Source organism: Homarus americanus, unplaced genomic scaffold, assembly GCF_018991925.1.
Source record: "Homarus americanus isolate GMGI-L3 unplaced genomic scaffold, GMGI_Hamer_2.0 scaffold16100, whole genome shotgun sequence".
Lineage (NCBI taxonomy): Eukaryota > Metazoa > Arthropoda > Malacostraca > Decapoda > Nephropidae > Homarus > Homarus americanus.
This window is the reverse complement of record NW_024741886.1, coordinates 128,661-152,500: the sequence shown is the minus strand read 5'-3', so window position 1 is coordinate 152,500 and position 23,840 is coordinate 128,661. Positions and strand designations below refer to the sequence as shown.

The window sequence follows — 23,840 nt, the reverse complement described above, 5'->3', positions numbered from 1 at the left end:
AGCCTTAGCGCCACCACGATGCCATAAATTATTGTTATTTTAATCCCTAAGTGAAAAGTTGGGTCGTTCGTACCGTAGTGTAATGTATAGGACGCCTGACAAGCCACTATTCTCAAAGCATCGTAAGTTAAAAGTTTTATACATCTCTCTCCCTTACTTTGGCTTACACGAAAATGGATTTGACTGGACATTGATAAGATGAAGTCGAATCCTCTGAGAGAGAGAGAGAGAGAGAGAGAGAGACAATATAACAAAACTTTCCTCTTAAACACATTATCCAGTAAAAACATAGGCAGCCGTGGACAATATCACCAACCCAAGATGGCAATATCGCGTTGCCTCACATGACACAAATATCTTAAGACCCACCAACTCTCCCTGGCATAAGAACTACGCCGCCACCCTCCTAAAAATCGGTCGTTAGAGTGTAATTACTGACAGACGAGACGCGAAGTGAAACAGCGAGGAATGTCCACAATTGCTTGCTCATGTGGGTGAAAAACTCTAACTACGTAGATGACAAGAATCACTGGTCTGATACTGGCCAAGCGGTGTGTGTGTGTGTGTGTGTGTGTGTGTGTGTGTGTGTGTGTGTGTGTGTTTTCTGGTTGAGAAGAGGGGGAGAGGCAAATGAAAGGTTAGGTTAGGTTAGGTTAGGTTCTGTGTTGGAGCAGACGTTGGGCGTAAGTTGTCTCTAAGATATTCATTCTCAGTGTGTGTGTCAGGAAGTGTTGTTTTTCTTGGTTAACAAGTACTGCTCTGCCTAACCTAACCTAAACTAACCTAATCTAGCCAACACTAACCTAACTTAACCTAACCTAATCTAGCCAACGCCAATCTAACCTATCCTAACTGAACCAAACTTAATCTATCCAAACTTAAACTAACCTCATCTAACCAAACCTAACCAACACCACCCTAACATACCCTAACTTAACCAAACCAAACCAAACCAAGCCAAGCCTAACCTAACCTAAACTAATCTAAGAGCAGTTATTTACACTGTTGACCCAGGAAAGGTAAAGTTAGCTCTGAACAATATTCTGAGAAGTCGCACCGTATAATCACTTACTGTATATAATTAGTCCACATAAGCATTAAGCGTTTTCGTGTTGTCATTTTTTTTCATATAATTCACCTTTGTTCTTATATAAACCTTCAGGTATATATTCCACCTTGTAAATTATATATATATATATATATACACCAGAACATTACACAGTATATATGTAGTGTAAACAATGTATCACTTGAGAACCTTACGAAAAATAAAGAACATTAATTCAAGCTGCCTAAATATCGCTGTGTGTTTAACATGGTCAGCCTAATCGCGCGCGCGCGCGCGCGTGTGTGTGTGTGTGTGTGTGTGTGTGTGTGTGTTTTCAGATCCAACACTATACAGGGACTTACAGGCCACAGAAGGTAGGGACTTAAAGCTTAGGAAGCGGGGGAGGGAGGAGGAGAAGGAGGAAGAGGAGGAGGAAGGAAATGGAGATTGAGAGTAGAGAGAGGGGAAGGAGGAGGAGGAGGAGGAAGAAGAAGAAAGAGGAGGAAGAAGAAGAAGAAGAAAAAGAGGAGGAAGAGGAGGAAGAGGAAGGGGAGAGGGTGGGCGCCGGTCTGCCAGTCTTCTACAATTGGATTTCTCAATTTTAGGAGACGTAATGTTTGTACGTTTTGTCCAGACGCCACGATCAACCCCACGGGAGGCTGAGAGGCCCTGGGGAGTGAGAGGGACAAATGGAAGTTACCGATGATAATGGGGACACCAGAAATAGGGAGAGAATAAGGGACTGTAAGGCTTTGGATTTTTTTAGAAAGGAACACAAGTAAATTGGGAGTGGGGAATGGGGAGGAATGTAAATAATGGGGGATTCAGAATGTTGAGAATGTGGGGAGTAGAGTTAAAGAGAGTAGGAATTGGAAAAAAAATTGGAAGGGGGAAGAATTTTGGTGTTTGTGAGGGATTTGTAGAGTGGGGAGAGATGTTTGTGTGTATGTGTGTGTGTGAAGATGAAAATGGGGAGGAAAATAAGACGAATGTTGGGAGTTAGCAATGGTGTGGGGAGCTTATAAAGGCTGAGAGGAGTGAAGTGTGGGGAGATTAAGTAAAAGGTAAACATAAGAAAAGGAGATAGAGATAAAGATATATAGAGATAAAGATATATAGAGACACACTGAGAGATAGAAGGGAAAAGGGGAAAGGATATGAGACAAACAGAAAGAAAGAGAGAGAGAGAAAGAAGAAGAGAGAGAAAGATGGAGAGATAAATGCTGGAACAGAGAGAAAGACAGACAGACAGACAGACAGAAACAAAAGAAGAAACAGAGGGAGAGAAAGAAAACATTAAACCGAAGGAAGGAAAGAGGGAGAAATTGAAACGAAAGAGACAAAGAGAGACATATTGCCCGGAGCCAGAAAAAATAGAGAGAAAACAGAGGAAGAAAGAAAGATAGAGAAAGAGAGAGAGAGAGAGAGAGAGAGAGAGAGAGAGAGAGAGAGAGAGAGAGAGAGAGAGAGAGAGAGAGAGAGAGAGAGAGGTGTATCTGGGATGAAATAGAAAAGGTTTTGAGATAACGAAAGAGGTGAAAGTATAGCGATAAGAGTGAGTGCTGACGGCGTTACTGACGTTGCTGATAAAAGTATTTACGTCAGCCAAGAAATAGGGCGGGTGGGAGAAGGGGGTAATGGTGCTGAGAGAGAGGGAGGAAGAAAGAATAAGAGAGGGAGAGAGAGAAAAAAAAGAGAGAGAGTGTGGGAAGGTGGAGGAGTTTCAGATTGAGTATTAGTTTGGACGAAAGATTTTGTAAGGATGGATATAGAAGAGAAAATGAAAGAAATATATTGAACGAGGATTATAGAGAAAGATAAAAAAACATGGAGAGAGAGAGAGAGAGAGAGAGAGAGAGAGAGAGAGAGTTGTTTCATTGTATTGCAAGACAAGATTACACCAGCAAAGGAAGAGTGATATAAATGTATTCTTAGGTCTTATAATATCAGTTAATGACCTCTCTCTCTCTCTCTCTCTGTATATTGTATGACTTGAAGATTATCCCTTAGCTTTTCAATAGATGATGAAGCGCTAACTCTACCTGGGAGGGATTAGGTTAGGTTAAGTTAGGTTTATATATATACATTATTTAATTTCAGTCATAAAAGCCAATGAAATTCTATAATTTACGTAATGAAATTTGACAAAAAAAAATTAAAAATACATCGTTCCGGTGGCAAATTTTTGGGGAATATTTTTCATAGCTAGTTAGTACACAAACAAAAAAAACCTGCAAACGTATGCGCCGAAAATATTTTAGAAATGCCTCGTGACAATTGTTGTGTGGAGAATATTAATGTGGTCGCCTCGGTAACTCAGAACACCGTAAAAACTGCAGCGAAATTATTTGGTTATATAAAAAACGAGAATCATTATTAAAAAGTATACGGTATGTGTGTTATAAAATTTGTATCATAACTTTGTATGAATATAACGTATGAAAAGTTATGGTTAGTTAAATATTGTTAGTTTGAGAGAGAGAGAGAGAGAGAGAGAGAGAGAGAGAGTATACTCTTCCGTTGTCTCGCTATTCATAATAAATGTAAATAATAAATAAATAATGGTTGCCCCTCGTGTAACGAGGATGGCCGCCTCTAGGAACACCTAGGCGCGAATTTGTTTAAGGCGTAGAAGCTGTCGCCAACACAACAACCACACCCTAAGTTAACGAGTTGCGTGACCCAGTGTCAAGGAATAGTCCGAGAAAACCGGACAACTCGCCAACTACACTGACTAACCATTACCCCGGAATACGATCCGCAAATCGTTTAACATCCAGGTCCCCAATTACTGCTGGGTAGACAGAGTCAAATGGGGCAAATGGCGTAAGGAAACTTGCCCATAGTTTCACCCTGCCCGAGGATCGAACTCGGGTCCGCTCGCTTGCGAGGGGAACAAGCTGACCGTTACACCACATGTCGCCACGCACACACACATCGGGGTCGTATTTCATTTCAATATATCCCTAAGATGTATAAAATATACAGTAAATCACATTTCCCTTAATTTCTACAACGTATATCCACGTTTCATTATACATCTACATTTTACGGTATTTATCCCTTTCTCCTGTATTTCTCTACGATATATTTCATCCTGTTTTCTCACTCCTTTACACAGTTTAATATCGAGTCCTCTGTTGAGAATCTTTTTTCCTCTACTGTAATAAAAATGGTCTTCACTCAGAGTCGTAACCTTAAAAATATATTTCATGGTATCCCACATGACCAACTTCCTTCTTGATACAACATTATAAATATCTTTCAGTATCTATCGCGGCAAAAGTATTTGAAAGATATATTATATCTTTTTTTTCAACATTAAAAGTTATTTTTTTTTCAACATCATACGCTGGTAATCTATATCAATCTCTGATGTTTAAATTAATAAATATATTTCATTATTTAATTTCGTAGATGTACAATATATTTCAGAGATCAAAGGATATTATATAAGAATCAGTAACTAGACAGACAGAGAGACAGACAGAGAGACAGACAGACAGACAGACACAGGGTAAATATTATACCTTCTTTCTTCGTAGCAAAATAATAAATGAAAGTCGACGAAAAGAATTAAACAAATAACTGTAAATAGATGATGATAAAAAAAACCCATATATATATATATACCCTTTTAGTTATTTCACATCCCCTTACGAAACGATGGAAAATGATAAGTGCGAAACGAAAAAAAAAAGTTAAAATCTTATTTGAGCTGAAACATGAGATGCGTTTGTTGTTCATTCTGGAAATTTATGGTAATGTTGTTTATAGTATGTGTGTGTGTGTGTGTGTGTGTGTGTGTGTGTGTGTGTGTGTGTGTGTGTGTGTGTGTGTGTGTGCGTATGTTTTTTGCTTGTGTGTGCATGCGATTGCAATCATACATAGAGTATACCTGTGTTAGTCAGTATGAATGTATTCCCTAACTCATAGCAATACACTTCCCCCCTTGTCCATTAGTATGTTAATTTGTGTATCTTTCCTTGTTATTCTGTGCACGAGTTTGCCAAGTGAATTTCTTTACCTGTCAGTCCCTAAGTGAGCCAGTACCATTTTTTTAATAAGAAAGAACTGAACAACTAAGAGCTTGTATGACTGTGTATATCAACGCTCTTAGTCTAAAGTATATGACAATACCTTTGAGGTCATACACTGATATACATAATTCAGAATACCACCTGAATAATACAACCGCTATACAGAAATTATTGTACATGTATTCTACCTGTACTTTATGTTCGAATCTATTACAGTAATTAATCAATTTCTAAGTAATCTCATTGCCTTCGTGTTTATAAAAGTCAATTAGCCCTTTCTTTCTTTTTTCTTCAGCAATTATGACTAGGAAAAAACTGGAGAAAATATATTAATGTAATTTGCATATGAATTTTTCAGGTATGATATAATACGAATATTGGAATAAAAAATCAGTTTAGTATTGTATCTCTCTCTCTCTCTCTCTCTCTCTCTCTCTCTCTCTCTCTCTCTCACGGACCCAGACGCACTGAGTCTTCCCAATATGTTCACAATATTTTCCTCGTCTCTCTCTCAGGACAGAATCTTCCTGACATTATTTCAACGAGAACCATTTTTTCTCGTGTTTATTCTCTCTTGATCAGAATCGGAGACGTAACCCGTCTTAGGAGTATGTCTGAACAGTATTTTAAGACATAGAGTGTGTTGAGAGACATACAGAGTGTGTTGAGTGTGTTGCGAGACATGGAGAGTGTGTTGAGTGTAGTGAGAGATATACTGTAGACACAGAATGTCTGAATTGTGCTGAGAGGCATAGAAAGTGTCACTATTTCAATGTATTATTATTATTATTATTATTATCATTATCTTTATTACTTTCACTATTACATTATTACTATTTTTATTATTATTATCATTATTACGATTATAATTATTATTATTTATTATTATTATTAGTATTATTATTATTCGATTCTTTTTTATCTCTTCTACATTTTGTTCTTCATTTTCCTCATTTATTATCTTCTTCCTTTACAATCCTCACATTTACAGTACATACGAGTATATAGCAAAATAAAACACATTCTGTAATACTGTGGTAGACTCTGACGCCACACACACACAAAACTGCTTCTTCTAAATCCTTTCATTTTTTTTTACGACAGTGAGCTCACCAAGAATTATAACACGCGTACAAATACATTATATTCCTATGTTGTATTGCACGTATTGCACATGGTATCCATTGCAAACCTCTAATGTTGATCAAAAAGGAAAACAAATGCCAGATGTTATTGCTGTTGTTGTTTGCGTGTTAGTCTGTTAGTAGGTTGGTGTCTATGGGTTGGGTTGGGTTGGGTTGGGTTGGGTTGGGTTGGGGTTGTTGTGTTGTTGTGTGGTTGTTGTTGGTTGGTTGGGTTGTGGGTTGTTGTGGGTTGGTTGGGTGTGGTTGGTGGGTTGTGTTGTTGGTTGGTTGGTGGGTTGGGTGTGGTTAGGCTTGGGTTGGGTTGGGTTGCTGGGTTGATTTACGTAAAATGAGAAAGAGACAGCGACGGTGAGGGACAAACAGTGTATGTACAAGTCAACCAATATCAGTCCAGTCATTATACAGTCACCTCACAGTACAGTCATTACACAGTTACCTCACCGTACATTCATTACACAGTCACCTCACAGTACAATCATTACACAGTGACCTCACAGTACAGTCATTACACAGTCACCTCACAGTACAGTCATTACACAGTCACCTCACCGTACAGTCATTACACAGTGACCTCACAGTACAGTCATTATACAGTCACCTCACCGAACAGTCATTACATACTTCACCTCACAAACACACGAACTCATACGCACATGCACATAATTATAGCCACACACACACACACACACACACACACACATGGTTTCACAAGATACACATAAAAACTCCACACACACACACACACACACACACACACACACACACACACACACACACACACACACACACACACACACACACACACACACACACAGAACATATTAACTTTTCTTTGTAATTGCGAGACTGCAACAATAAAACCCTCACTTGCTCTTGACGTTATCATATCCAAGGAACATTAATCCAATATTGTCAAGATTAAGTATATCCTCTCACAGACCGGTAAGCTGCACTCATTTCTGAAGCTTTGTGTCAATACTGATCCCAACGTGACACACCAACATGAATTACACTGAAGCACACATAACATGAACCAACCTTAATATCAACCTTGAGTAACCACGTCCCCACGAAGGGTAATTGTCCTCGCATGATGACTTTACAAGCTAAGGGCAATTTTGTCGAATGTGTTTAACCCTTAGAAACCCCACATATGACCTTGTCACCCTTACAACCATGTTAAGTATTGAAGCCTTTTTTCTCCTCATTCACTTTCCTGTACGGGATGGAAAGACACACAGTCATATACACAACAGACAGAACGAGAGACACGGTTTGCTAGATTCCTCGGTTTATGAGAAAATATAATAACGAAGACGTGTTTATTGTGTTGGTAAGATATTGAAGTGTGTTAACAAAATGAAGGAAAAGTGTGTGGGTGTGTGTGTGTGTGTGTGTGTGTGTGTGTGTGTGTGTGTGTGTGTGTGTGTGTGTGTGTGTGTGTGTGTGGGTGTGTGTGTGTGTGTGTGTGTGTGTGGGTGTGTGTGTGTGTGTGTGTGTGTGTGTGTGTGTGTGTGTGTGTGTGTGTGTGTGTGTGTGTGTGTGTGTCCTTATATCACCCAGTTAACCAAATACTCCCATATCAACCAAAAGAGCTAAACAGAAACAAGTGACTACCGCGAGTATAAGCCAAGTCTGGTATTATTGTAGAGAATTCAATAACAAAAGGTCGTATAATATGGATAAAATTCCCTTCCCTAACGAGATTTTGAATGTAACTATTACAAATCCCTTGATGTTATTAAAAAAAAAATCTACAAAAGAAATATAGAAAAAAATACGTTTATATCAACAAAACCAATGTTGTTTTTGACGCGATATTTCACGTTTGTTTGTTTTTTTATGGCCGTTTTGGTCATATTTGTTTGTTTTAAATATCCCAATATGTCCGCCTCAACACACTGATAAATTTCTTAGGGCCACAGACCTGTAATTTTGGTATTGACTTTTCCTAAAAAACTATTGGAATATTTTAAATTGTTTTCCTATCCCAATCACAGTAAACGTAAATACACTGTATACGTAAACCTGTGCTCAAAACGTGCAGAAAACTCACGCAAATTGCTTTTAAAACGAGACCGATCAGAAAGTCAGAGTAAAAAACGTAAAAAGTTTCTCAAGGGAAAAGTATTGAAAGTGCGTCCAAGAATTCCTGGCCTGGCGGGGCAGTGGGGGCTCCAACACACCACCTCAATTTAAGCTCAGCGTATCACTGAGCTGAGATTCTCCTATTTCTGATAATGTGGCCTCTCTCTCTCTCTCTCTCTCTCTCTCTCTCTCTCTCTCACCATTTAATACACAAGGCGAGAACTAATAATTAGGCCTAATAGAATTTAATTACAGGTGCGTATAAAAGTTTTAATAGCGTTGAGTCATTGAATGTTAATAGATTTTATATAACATTTTCTATGACGACCCCCCCCCCACTGTCATAATAATAATAATAATAATAATAATAATAATAATAATAATAATAATAATAATAATAATAATAATAATAATAATAATAATAATGTTAGGTTAGGTTAGGTTAGGTTGAATTCAGGATCCTGTTCTCAAATCCTGAAATTAGCGAGGTGCACATTCTTGCTGACGCATTATCGGACGCACAACCGCTAGCACATCTTCTGACACACCTACTAACACACCTATCAACACACCTACTCACTTACCTACTAACACACCTACTCACACACCTACCAACACACCTACCAACACATCTACCAACACACCTACCAGCACACCTACTAACACACCTACTAACACAACTACTAACACAACTACTAACACAACTACTAACACACCTACTAACACACCTGCTAACACACCTACCAACACACCTACCAAAACACCCACCAACACACCTACCAAAAGACCCACCAACACACCTACCAACACACCTAACACACCTACTAACCCGCAGGCTAACACACCTGCTAACACACCCACTAACACACCTACCAACACACCCACCAACACACCTACTGACATGCTCATATCTTCATCCACACAGTACGTCTAATGAGCTTGTCAAGTTGGTCTTATTTTTTTACTCAACTTCTTGGGGGATTTTTTTTTTTTTTTTTTTTTTTACATTTTTTGCTAAACTTGGTTACTGTATTTTTATCTTGAGAGTCGGTGTGTTTTCTTTACTGCTGTAGATCGTCTTTTTCTGTGGGTTGCTTTATGGAGTTGGTTTCATTTTCTTAAACTATATTTCTCTTCGTTTTCTATAATAGGAGGTGACTGCATTTTCTACAACTAAGACTATTTTCGGGTGTTTTATTTAGAACTCCCCTCCTCTGTGTTTTGTCGAATATACCTGACTACGTTTTCTTTAGTTTCCCCTCCCTACGTTTTCTTTAATGTTGTCTACGTTTTCTTTAACTACCCCTGTCTACATTTTCTTTAACTATCTCTTTCGTCTTTTTTTAAACTAACCGTGGTTGCGTTTTCTTTACTTTAGCTTTCACTGTCTCTACCATACCTCCTCGAGAACTACCAGAAGGCTCTCAGCCACACCATTAAGATGATGTGATACTCGCTAGTGTAGACCAACCTGAGACACGATGGGAGAGAAGGAAATTCAACGAGGAAATAAAAGAAGGGAAGGAAAGGCTTAAAGAAGGGAAGGAAGAACTTAAAAGAGGGAAGGAACGACATGAAGGAGAGACTAATTATAAAAAGATTAAAAAGGCGTAAAATGGGGAAAAGAGACATTTGAATAGTAGATAATAGGGTTGAAATGGGAAGGGGTGGAATTTGAATGAGAATGAAAGGATCTTAACTGGGAAAGAATATGCATTAAATAAGGATAAAATCAAGGTGGAATAGAAAAAAAAGAACATGATATGGGAAAGGTATGTATACCTGGAAACAGAAAAATAAAAGAGTTGTTATGGGTAAAAATAGAAGAAAAAAAAGTTGACGTAGAAGAATATAAACTTAAAATACGAAAGGGAGACTTGAATTAAGGAAGAGAAATGGAAGAACCCAACTTTGAATGGCTTGAGGTTGACATGAGATAAGTGAATAAAGTTGGACGAGGGGAGAAAAATGCAGAGAGAGGGAGACAGAGAGAGAGAGAAAGATAATAAAGAAGTAAAGGGGAGACAGAAAGACTTACTGACAGAAAGACAGTAAGAAGGATAGAGGGAGAAACATACACAAATACACAGAGACAGGTAGACAATAAGACAGACAGACAGACAGACAGAGAGAGAGAGAGAGAGAGAGAGAGAGAGAGAGAGAGAGAGAGAGAGAGAGAGAGAGAGAGAGAGAGAGAGAGAGAGAGAGAGAGAGAGAGAGAGAGAGAGAGAGAGAGAGAGAGAGAGAGACTAAAATTGCTGAAGTCTGGAACACTATGATGAGGGTCGGGGGAGCAGTAAAGTTAAAAGAGAAGGAGAGAGAGAGAGAGAGAGAGTGTCCAAAATCTTTGAACTGTGACAAAACAAACACAGAAAGAATGAGAAGACCGCTAAGGAGGGAAGAGAGAGAGAGAGGCTAAAATATCTAAGGTGTGGCCCAGGGTTGATGGGGGTTGTGGGAGCAGTAGAGGTGTAGAGTAAAGAGTGATGGAAGGACAGGAGGTGAGAGGTCAAGAAAAGGTCACCAGGTCATAGCGTGAGAGGAAGATGAAGGAGAGGCGTATCTATCTATCTATCTATCTATCTATCTATCTATCTATCTACCTATCTATCTATCGTAAAAATAGTAAACTAATTACCACCATTATTATTATCTACATTAATATCACCCTTTTCTCTTAAGCTTTGTGTTAAGTCATTTATATGTCATCATATCCAACAACCAAACTGGTTGCAGGTAAACCACTTATACCTGTTATTCACCTGAACATCAACAATTAATCACCCGAAACACATGTAAAAGTAATTCCTCATAAAATCCACAGCAACAAGGTTAAGAAATAGTCCATCAACACAGAGCATAATTCATCGTCGTGTGTCGCGTTGCCGGCCACAAAAGTCACACATGAACAACTGCAGTGTCTCTCTGTCAGGGTGTGAAGAGATGGCGTCTCTTATCCGTGATCAAACTCCGGCTCCTGGCATTATAGATTCATGGAACCTTGATTAAGATACGGCTCGGTTTCTTCACGACTCTGTGTGTGTGTGTGTGTGTTTGTGTAAAAGTGAATAATTTATTCTATTCTTTCTGTGTACACATTATCTGTTTATCTACCTGGATGTACTGTACCTAAGACGAATCTGAGGTACCTGTTAATATTAATAAGGTGTTCCTATGCGGATGACCTTGATGTTATTGATAATATTTCTGGTGAAACTAAGATGTATCTAAGTGCCACAAATGTTTTCTGCGTACCTGAGGTGATGGTAGTGATAGAATAGGTGGAAAAAAAAGGTATACAGGTGCAGATTTTGTTCCCCTTGCACAGATGGCTGGTGTCGGAGGTGTTGTAAGTAATAATCAATTAACCAGATGTATCTATTGTTCTTCCTGCACAGGTGCATGACCATGAAGGGAGGCGGGTTGTGGTGGTAGATGTGGGGCTGGAGGCGACTGACGTGTACAGGTGTGAGCTGGTAGCAGAGGGGCCGCCCTTCCACACTACCCAGAGGTCATCCAACATGACTGTCGTCGGTAGGTTGATGTGGAGATAATTGTTATTGTAATAATGTATAGATATACATTTATATAAGTGTGTGTGAGAGTATAAGTGTAGGCTTCCCCAGACGCAGATTAAAACACAAATCTTGCTATCGAGATCAATATTCTACACGAGGCATCAGGTCAAAGGTCAAGTTTTCATCGAGCTCCGAAACGTTTAAAGACGATCTCACCCTCGTAACAATGAGAAGTGTTACGTAATTTCCTGTATTCTCTCCCTACAATGTATCTCCGAGGTGGTGATCAATGATTGGCAGGTGACCAATAATTTATAATGTTCTTAAATTTATGTTTATTTTTATCTAAAAGAAAAATAATAATTTCATATATACAATAACTCGCCCGTATTTTCAGTTACTTAATGTTTAAAGTAGACCTGTCGTTCACTTCACCCACTATTTACTAAATCATTTTCCTTTTTCTGTTATTCGGACGAGATTTTCAATTTTTGTTCATTTTTAGTGTACTAAAAAATATTCCCCGATCTTTTTTTATTTTCTATTGTGTGTCAATTTTCCCTTTGTTACTTTGTGCCGGAGGCTTTTATCCTTTTTTTTCAATTTTAGTGTTTGTCGATTTTTTCTCGGTGTTTTAAGAATATTAATAATTGTGTTTATCATTTTGACCTTCATGTTCTTCATCATCTGTTTAGTTTTAAATACAAGCAACTGGTTGAAAATAAAAGAATCTAACGCAAAGTTTGAATAATTTCACTGAAATGAAAGAGCGAGTATGTGTTATTATGCAAACATTATGTGTGTGTGTGTTTGTGTGTGTATGTGTGTGTGTGTGTGTGTGTGTGTGTGTGTGTGTGTGTGCGTGTGTGTTCACTTAAAAGTACTCCATCACAGAAACACACACGTCCAAAGAACAGCACTGTACAATCCCCATAAAAGTCTTCTCTCTCTCTCTCTCTCTCTCTCTCTCTCTCTCTCTCTTCTGCCTGTAATTATATTTTATTTCTGTGTGGTTATTTAATTTAGAGAGGGGGGGGGTGGGGGGGTGGGGGGAACGGTGAAAGGGGGAAAGAGAAAAATAATTAGCTGAGGGAGAGACACAAATAAAAATGAAAGAGCTAGATAGAGCGAGTGACAGATAAAAGACAGAGGCACAGACAGATAAAGGAAGATAGAGTGACAAACAGAGGAAGAGGGACAGATAAACAGACAGACAGACAGAGGAAAGGAGACAGACAGGCAAACTGATTGAGGAAGAAATAAAGAAATAGAGACGGAGGAAGAGACAGACAGACAAAAAGACAGAGGAAGAAATAAAGAGATAGAGACGGAGGAAAGAGAGACAGTAAGGAACATCCGCCTCCCTCACACTAACACACGCCAGTAGCATAAAGACCGAACAAGAAAATTACTCGTTTTTTCATGTTTCTGCCTCCTGGTCGGCGAGGATGTTGTCAACCCCGTGTTAAGCTGGTCTGAAGAGCCGATGAAAAGATTTCCTCTCTTTGTATATACAGTATATTTATTACTTGTTTATTTAGGTTAGGTTAGGTTAAGTTAGGTTAGGCTAGGCTAGGTTAGGTTAAGTTAGGTTAGGTTGGTTCAGAGCTTCAATGTATGTACAGTACAGTAAACTTATCGTGATGGTTTTGTTGATGTTTCTCGTGTATATAAGAAGCCTATATGAGAATTGTAACCCTTGGGCATAAAATTTTAAGTCAGGGAAGGGGCCAAGATTCCTTTGTGAAGGCAGAATAGTGAGTAAAAAGCCCCGCACTAAGGTGATTAGTTTGTGAAAAGTTTGGGTCAAAATAAGTAGGTGGATCCAAGTTAAGGTTCTCCTATGAATAAAAAGTGAAAGTGAAAGTGGGTCCCATAGGTATGAATGCCATTTAGGGACAGTGTGGATACAATACACCGTATATTAAGCCATCGGTACACGAGGAGGCAGCATGACCGGTACTGCACTTGACCGCATTCACCTCCCGAATTTGTAAACTTAGGTACTTATTTACAGCTGGGTGACCTGGGAACGCAGGGGGATCGAACCACCGAAACCTGGAACAGAAAGCCAGCGCTATATCCCTAAAGTCTTCAACCACCTCAGGCAGTGTTATCATAAACCCAGTAGTGTGTGTGTGTGTATGTGTGTGTGTATGTGTGTGTGTCGAGGGGAGCAGAGATCTTATAAAGAGAAGGAAACACACGAAGACTTCAGAAACAGTGGTCGGAACCGTAGAAGAAACACACTAACCGATACCTCATTAAACAGTACCCCAGAAACACCCGTCGAATAGAAAACAAAAAACAAGAGCGAAAACCTTGAGACAAAAAAAAAACGGTACTTGACCACCTTTCTACCTGGAAGCCCAAGGAGAGTGTTTGTTTCTCGTCACTTAATAGATATCTGAAGATCTTAAAGGTCTTCCCCCAAACACATATAAAACTTCTTCTTGAACTCGGTGAAAAGTTGTTGACTGCAGCTCGGTTGATTTTAGAAATATTCCGAATTGGTTCTTTGTTTACTGACTGAGTTGTGTGTGAAGTTTGGTGACAAGAATCAGGAATTAATTAGTTATAACCGGCTTGACTGACTGACTGAAACAATATATCCTTCGTCCCTATCACGCCGCAGGTTTCTCATTTGCACCCCTACCTCGTACTCGTTAACCCATCTGACTAGCCACTAAAGCAGCGGATGATCGAGTCGCCTCTCTCTGCGTTGATCACTCGTGCCGACACAAAAGTTACTTGCGTCATTAGCTGAGTCCTCTTGTTAGCTTTGCTGTGTGTGTGTGTGTGTGTGTGTGTGTGTGTGTGTGTGTGTGTGTGTGTGTGTGTGTGTGTGTGTGTGTGTGTGTTTTCTACTCCCCACTGTCTTTGATTAGCTCTTTCTCTGACCTTGTGATTAACTTGACCTGAATTAGTGAAAATCACAGTTAATTGCGTCTGTTTTCTAGTTTTGTGTTTGTATTTGAAATATTATGAGGTATATCGTATGTTCCTTGATTTACTGTACAAATAAGTTGTGTGTTTGTTGAGTCCATGTACAGGAAAAAAAAGAGATATGTGTTTGTTGATTCAATGTAGAAAGAACTGCAGTGTGTTTGTTTACCTTGATTATACAGCACCTTGTCTCGTTGGCTCTGTTTACTCACCAGGCGTAAATAAGGGTCCTTTATATAATGCCTCTACTCCAACAAGTAATAAACACGCTTCTATTCTATATAATAATGTGGTGAGAAAAACGTATTTTCCCATAATGAAGCAGGCGTGAAATAAATTATTAATAAAACATAATGAGAAAGGTAAAGGAGATTGATATCGATGAAGTGTTTCGTTAATAGGAACTCGAGTGGTGTGAGAGGATAAGGAAGAGGTAAAGCTAAGGGTGTACACCTTAATGAAGCAATATTAAGGTAAAGGGGAAGTAATTAACCTGTGTTGTTTGCTGTGCCTTAGTGTATTATGTACTATCCGTCCGTCCGTCCATTCATCCGTCCTTGCCTTAGATATTGTAGCGCTCACTGTGTAATATAATCTACTCTTACAGTCTACAGTACCGTGAGAAACTGTACTCAAAATTGGTACCAACACTTTAGTCAGGTAATAAAATGTAATGTTAGTAAGCCAATATGGCGCATGTATGTGTGTGTGTGTGTGTGTGTGTGTGTGTGTGTGTGTGTGTGTGTGTGTGTGTGTGTGTGTGTGTGTGTGTGTGTGTAATTTTCATCGTCAGTGGTCCTCTACTCTGGACAAATTTCCTTTAAGGAGATAACATTTATTTCTATTATGTAAGAGACGAAATCATTAATGGTTCATAAATCAGTCAACATTGACAGTCTTCTGCAATTAACAGAACGACTTCCTACGCGATATTAAAAATTTGAATTATATTATTATTAACTATGAAAAAGTAAATAATGATAGAAAGAAAAAAATACTAAGAACATCAGGAAAGAATTTGTATTTAAATAGACGATTCTAATTGTTAATTCTTGCGTTAACCTTGTCTATTATTTCACACAAATTTATTATTGTTCGTTGATATAATTTCTTTAATCATGTAGTGAGAAAATATAATTAAACGAATATATTCAACAGACAGACCAACACTCACACATCAACAGTTACCGGTACATTAAAATTCCCAATCTCCTATATACAATGAGAGGCAAATATTCATAAAAAGGCTAAAATCCATTAAATTCCTGACAGTCGAGTGTCATGCAACATAAAAGAGGTAAATCGAGATGCTCTTCCCCAGGCGATGCTCTTCTGTTTTTCCCTTCATTTTTCAGAATCATTTCGTAAATAAAATGAAAGTGAAATACAATATGAAAAAAAAAATTTAATAAATTTAAATCAGTACAACATGAGATAATCATTTCTCAGTTGTGGATAATATAAACTAATGAAATACAAAAGGAATTAGAATGCACTAGTTGGACTTGGCAATATACGTCTTTCTCACTTCATTTGTAACTCTGAATCCGATTTCAAAGTCTCCGAGAGAGAAAAAAAGTTAGACAATAGATTTTTTCTTGTCAAGTTTCATTCCTGTGACTTTTTCTCCTCGTTCGCTTGTTGGCTTTATCACTAGTTTCTTCTCTCTGTCTCAGCAGTAAAGTACTATTGATGGACTCGGATATTAATACCATTAAGTGCTGAAGTTCCCGACGGCTGGATTATTTTATATTGTATCTCTGAATGATTTACTGAAGTTCTTGCGTGTTCTTGACTCTAAGTTCTAAAGGTCCTTGAAGAACAAATCTATATATTTCACATTTCAACGACATACAAGATATACATACATACATACACATACATACATACATACATATATTTTTTTTTATGTGTGTGTTGTATACAATCATTTTTAATAAAAAATAGAGACAACAGAGAGAAGCAGCTTGTGTAGGGCTGAGTACGCATTAACCTCCATAATGACCTAATTAACCTTGTATGAATTAGACCCAAAAATATAACTACCGTACATTGTTCTATGATACAAGGTAAAGCTGTTTACGTGGCCAGAAATAATTAAACTGTACATCTGTCTTTCCTTTTTTCTAATGTTTAAAACAATAACTTCTATATTAACCAACATTAACAACAATATTATCCCTCTCTATATAAAACATCTGTCAGTCTCTATGTCTTTATAGCATTCTAAATATTTGTTTATATATATTCAGTACAAAAAACAATATACGAGAGAAATAATTATAATTCTAGCATATATAGAAGTCATGTTTCAAACCCTTATTAATTTGTGTAATTGTAATCCACAGAAAATACAATAACCCTCTTATAGTCACCTGGGTACAGTGGTGTGGGGTACAGTGAGGTGGGATACAGTAGGGTAGGGTACAGAAGGGTAGGGTACAGTAGGGTAGGGTACAGTAGGGTAGGGTACAGTAGGGTGGGGTACAGTAGGGTGGGGTACAGTGAGGTGGGATACAGTAGGGTAGGGGCAGTAGGGTAGGGTACAGTAGGGTAGTGGCAGGTAAAAGGTGGTGGTGAAAAAGGTAGGTAGGGATATACAGTACAGAGAAAGGAGGGGACAGGGGTAGGGTACAGTAGGTAGGATACAGTAGGTAGGGTACAGTAGGGGTAGGATACAGTAGGGGTAGGGGCACAGTAGGGTGGGGCAGGAGGTGGGATACAGTAGGGTAGGGTACAGAGAAAGGAGACAGGGGCAGGGACAGGCAGGGTAAAAGCAGTAGGGTGGGGGTGTGCCAGTGAGGTGGGACACAGTAGTAGGTAGGGCACAGCAGGGTAGGGCACAGTAGGGGCAGGGTACAGGGTGGGGTACAGAGGTGAGTAGGGTGAAAAGGCAGGAAGACAGGGTAGGGCAGAGGGTGGGGCATGGAGGTGGGATACAGTAGGGTAGGGCAAGGTAGGGTGGGCATGGGGACAAAGGGGTAGGGTACAGGGCACAGACAGCAGTAGGGTAGGGTACAGTAGGTGTGCAGGTGGGGACAGAGGGAAAGGGCAGTAGGGTAGGGCACAGTAGGGGTGGGGGCACAGGGGAGGGGCAGGAAAGGCAGGAGGGATACAGTAGGGTAGGGTGCACAGTGAGGGGATACAGTAGGGTAGGGTAGGGTAGGGTACAGTAGGGTGGGGTACAGTAGGGTAGGGTACAGTAGGGTAGGGTACAGTAGGGTAGGATACAGTAGGGTAGGGTACAGTAGGGTGGGGTACAGCGTCATAGTACACTGGTTTAAGCTGGATCTGGCAGGCTAATGTTTGACTTGTATACGTTTCTTATTAATCGTGACGGATATACAGATATATATTTATGTACAAAAGAAAATTTCAAAACAGAGGATTTTTTTTGTTTCAGAAAAATAGCAAAACAATTACAGTATTAAGTTAATTACTATTCAGGATTAGATATACAAATTAAATCAAGATATTTTCATCAAACAAGATTTAAACTAAACGATATGCAAAAGAGGAAGACAGGGAGAGAAAGAGGAGAGTAAGAAGGAGAGAAAAAGAGTATAAGAGAGAGAGATGAACCAGGAACCCAATGTGTAGAAGAGAATCTGAATATCGTGGTGACAGTTTTACAATGAACGACTTTATGATTTATGAGTCTAGGAGGGTGTGTGAAGTTTATTGTTTGGTGTGTGTGTGTGTGTGTGTGTGTGTGTGTGTGTGTGTGTGTGTGTGTGTGGAGTTATAAGACTACAGTTGTTCATCTCCTCACAATGTACACAACACCATCAATAGTCTCATAATTAAGGCTTGTCTCAATATAAGACTCTTTAACGTGCCTCTATCTCTCTCCCGAGTCTCAGCCACACACACTGCCTTAATCTCTCATCACTAACTAATTCTCAAACTTCTTCAGCGTGAAATTTGAAGCTTAAATTATCTTATATATTCTTTTGAGATTTTTTTTATTTTTTTATGATCTTATTCTTAATTCTTACTTTGGTATATGATATATAGTTAATCTTTATACTGGGCATTTTTTTCCATTGGTGATTTTTTTTTTTTAATAATTTTCAAATTTTATTCTGAAGTCTAAATCGTATTCCACATTTAGCATTTTTAACTCAATTGGATTCCTAATTATCAGGTTGAAATTGGTAATCTAAATCGATTTAAATATTCGACATTTCTGCGTTTTTTTATTCTTGATGACATTTCTAATTCTCAGACACAACCTCATCGTATTTACCTTTGATTTGTTTTCCCTTTTGAACCTCGTGTAAAGATTTCACCACAAAACAACCATTACAAGACATTTACAAACTATTCATATTTCTAAAATCTTTCCCCATATATTTCTCAAAGAAGTTTCTAAGACTCAACTAACATGGTCACATTTCCCCTATGTCTTCTTCCGCAACGTAACCCCTTTTAAAGTTTACCCCGGAACAGCCGTCGTAAAATCCAAGAAAAAAAAACATTAATCGTTTCATAACCTCATTTTTGTACCATTGTTTTATTTCCTAATTGGATTTCTAAGACACAACCCACTTAATCTCATTCCCCTTGTGTTTCTCTTCCCTCTCTTGATGCCCCCTTGAAAAAGAATTCTTCAAAAGAGAGCGGACATTCCTCTCTTCCTATAAAAGATTCAATGATCGTATCTCAGTGGGTGAGGCAAATCCTTCCCAGAGAAAATCGTGCAATGGTCCAAAAGTTAATATATCCAATTTTCTTTATACCTTTATGGGGAAAGAGTTCAAGTTTGGAAGGACTCACCTAGGTTGTGTTGATGATGTTAGATTAAAGAATACTCATCGACGTAATACTCAACATCAATAAATATTACCAACCTATATAAAGTGATAAGTTGATATTTACCGAGTTATTACAGTAAACAATTATCATCAACTACCAGTATTACCGAAATAAATTACCTGTACTAAAATATTGTCACGCCATAAAAAGAAATTAGTAAACACCATTTTATTCCATGACAGACTCGTCTATTTATTCCTTTACAACAAGTGTACCTTAATGAATGCCTGTGCTTATATCAAGAAACTTTATCACCTCTAGAAATCAGATACCAACGTTTATTTATTGTCTCTCCAAAGAAAGTTTTTCCATCGTGTAAAAGTATAAGTGACAAGAGACTAAGTTGGGAGTCTGGACAATAAAGAGAAAAAAAGAGGAAATAGAAATAAACATGAAGAAAGAGAGAGAGAAAAGAAAATAGCAAGACAGACACGAAGAAATTAGAGAGAAAAATAGAGAAGTAAGATATAAGGAGAGCAGAGCAAGAGAATGAGAAAGAGAGAAAGAAGAAATAAAATGAAGAAGAGAAATAGCAAGAGATAAAAAGGTCAAAGCAAGTGAAAGAGAAAAACGAAAAAGTTAAAGCGACAAAAAGACAAAAAGAGTAAAACAGAAAAAAAAATAAGCGACAAGTAAATGAAAAAGGCAGAAAAAGAAATAAAACAGGAGTCAATAAAGAAAAAAGGCAGAAAATAAATAAAAAAAAGGAGATAGACTGAAAGAAGGAAAATAAAGAGAAACGACACGACTTCCCATATATAAAAGACAAAGTGCTCAGATGTATAAGACAACTTTATCCTTAACTTAAGATTAATTAAACGCATCTAAAAAGGCGATCTCAAGACTCTCAGACACTCGACCAAAAACAGAAGCCACAGTGACCCTGAAACACGTAATTGCCTGTGTCTAACTAATCCTCCTTCGGCTGCGAGAGACGAAAATAGCAAAAATCAACCTGCACAGTCTGTGAGGATCGAGGGTGCCACTTCCATCCTCAGCCAAAAGCTCACCCACCATTGCTAGGGTTTCACATCATCACCTCCTGAGAAAAACACGAGCGCTCCCCAGACAAGCAACATTCCGACTGCTGATCACACACACACACACACACACACACACACACACACACACACACACACACACACACACACACACGAAGAGCTTGAGGAGAAAATTTCGTTTCTTACTTCCCAGAAATCTTGAAAGAATCTCCACATCTGGACAGGTGGATCAAGGTAGCTCAAGAAACGCCGAACTCTTCAGATGATGTCAGTGTTTGAGAGAGTTTTTGTGTGTTTTGTGGGGTTTGTCCTTTTGAGAATTGTAATCAATGTTTCATCTTTTATTCTTCCAATTTTCTTCTTCGTGTATTTCCTCTAGTATTGGTTTTCATTTGCTGGTTCTTTTTCTACCGATCTTCTTCTTGTTCTTGTTCATCATCATCATCACCATCTTCTTCTTCTTCTTTGTGGGGAAGGAAATCATATATTTCTTTTCATATTCGAGTATTATAATCACCATTTTTTTTATATCTCAGGAATGCAATAAAAGAAATTATATTTGAGAATTGTGATCACATTTTTTTTTTCATCTTTGTGAGACATTTTTGTAGAAAGTTACCAATGAGTCCTACGATTGGTTAAAACTTTATAGACCGGGGACAAAATACTGGTCACAGGAACAAATGACTGGAGAGAGGAAATGATGAATGGAAGTAAAGATAAACAAAACTAAAAGAAAACGGAACAGATAAATGGAAGTACGAATGAAAGGAAGTACGAATGAAAGGAAGCACAAACGAAAGAAAGTCAAAACGAACGAACGAATAAATAACCAGAATTAACTCCGAACGAACGACTAGAGTATCAACACTAACATCCGTAGAGCGAGAGTAATGTTGACTCTCGCTCTACATTCAAATATACGTTCCACCGTAGCGAGTAAATAAAGTTCACAAAAAAATAATAAAATATTAAAAAGGAGAAAATAAAAGACAAGAAACTACAGTATATCTGAAAGGAAGAAGTCATTACGGTGAGAGAGCCTCAGGTATAAAATATTCAGATGGCGTTAGCGATGGCTAAGTGAAGTGTTTACGCCGAGCAGGACTCCTGGGTGCAGTACCTTCGCCCACTACCAGGTAACACCCACACCTGAGTGATGGTGGCCACTGTCGTCAGCGGAATGGGATCCCAGCTACATGTTACAAGGTGTGTGTGTGTGTGTGTGTGAGATCCTTGCTTGACATGCTACATATCGACAGGAAATCAACGATTCCAGCAACTTTGTCTCAGAACAGACAACACTCAGCCGCCGCGGCGACAGTTGACGTTCAGGCTAGTCAACGGTTCTCGCCGTTTTCAAGTAAACGGTTCAGACGATTCTCTGACGCACGTATTGATATTTGAAATTGTAAAGTATTATTTCAAAATATATCCTTCATAAATTATATACACCTATGCCTAAAATTGGCCCTAGTTTGAAACAACTTTACTGTATTACATGTATGAAATACTTGCTGAAGTCATGAATGAATTGCTAAAATAGAAATCACGACGAGACTTCACTTGACACAACGAGACGGCGACGCAGGAATCTGATCTTGAGCACAACATTTTTCTAATAAATATGGATTCTTGGCTATGAGTGGCATCACTAAGCGTTTCAATTCCTTAAATTTGTTCTTACTTAGGCGATGAAAATCATAGAAAGATTGGTGGTCATCCGGACCGACTTCTTGCACTGGACTATGGTACACATTTTTGTTGTCTCTTCTTGCTAACCAGGAACGTACCCACACGCTGTATTTATTGTTTAACCTTCTTTAATTAAACTGAGTACGTTATTAAAGCAGTGTTAGCAGCTGCAGTCATGAAATGTAGTACGTGGATACCGTAGCTTGTTTTGCCTACTGCAATTGTCAGCAAACCCGTACGATGGATCTTTTGCGTGTGAAACCACTGAGTCGACGAAATCGTCAATATACTGCCTGTCAATGAAACGGTTTCGACGATTTTGATTAATGGAACATGCTAGTCTGACCGGTCCGGTCAGACTAGCTTGTCACACTCAACATTATAAATGTAAAGTTTCTACCATAACTGTGAAAGATTTGTAGGTATGAATAAATATATATACTGTATATACACACACACACACACACACACACACACACACACACACACGGGTTCAAATCATCTGTCGTTCCTTAACTGACTCGCTACCATTGTTTTCTTAAGGACATTTTTTTCCTCTTCGTCTCTTCCTAAAATAAAGAGTGTTTGCTGTTTCCCAGAACCACCGTGCGGGTTTTTTTTTTTTTTTGCCAAAGTCAAGAAGGCAAGAAAAATACTTTTTTCCTTTCTTCTGCCGGTGTACTGGAGTGGAGTCAGCTGTTGTGTTTGGTTTTAGCCAGCATGAGTGATGTGTGTTTTTTTTTTCTTTTAGTCTTCCATGTTTGCTCTCGAAATTTCTTTGATTTTTTTCTCTTTACTTTTTTTCCATATTTTTCTATACTTTGTTCAGGATTAAACAGGAGGGAAGGGAGTTGGTGGGGTAAAATGAGTAGTAGGATGGGGGAGTAAGGATGATGTAAGGAAGAATTAGTTATCCTATGCCTGGAATCCAATGTTGTGTCTCAGTATCGTAAAGAAGAGCCGAAGACTTGTCATTATATGGAACCACCGAGGCCGACTCTCTCTCTCTCTCTCTCTCTCTCTCTCTCTCTCTCTCTCTCTCGTTCTTGCGGCCTGTCCAGTCATACCACTCGATTTTGAGGTTAGTTTTAGTTACAAGATTTGATTTTAATATTTTGTATTAATACATTAGAAGAAACAGTGTTTCTGTAGCCCTTTTCTCCTCTTATTATTATTATTATCATTATAATTATTATTATTATGATAATTATTAACAACAATAATAATAATTTTTTTTTTTTTTTTTACGGTGATTAGCCCACCCGGGTACATGTCACTGACCCACATCGGGGCCTGGGCGGCGAAAATGTAATAATAATATTAATAATGATGATGATGATGATGAAAAGCAAAATTTATAATAAAAAATACAAAAATAAAAATAATAAAATAATAATGATAATGATAACAATACTGCAATAATAATAATAATAATAATAATAATAATAATAATAATAATAATAATAATAATAATAATAATAATAATAATAATAATAATAATAATAATAATAATAATAAAACAATAATAATAATAATAATAA

The 23,840-nt window shown here is 38.1% G+C and overlaps 1 protein-coding gene across 1 annotated transcript in view; it reads left to right on the top strand.

Moving 5' to 3' along the window:
- LOC121876053 overlaps positions 1–23,840 on the top strand; it is a 129,783-nt gene that overhangs the window by 85,864 nt on the left and 20,079 nt on the right. The window contains exon 2 of the mRNA XM_042380934.1: positions 11,720–11,855. Within this exon, the coding sequence (XP_042236868.1) occupies positions 11,720–11,855 (136 nt within the window). The remainder of the gene's footprint in view (positions 1–11,719; positions 11,856–23,840) is intronic.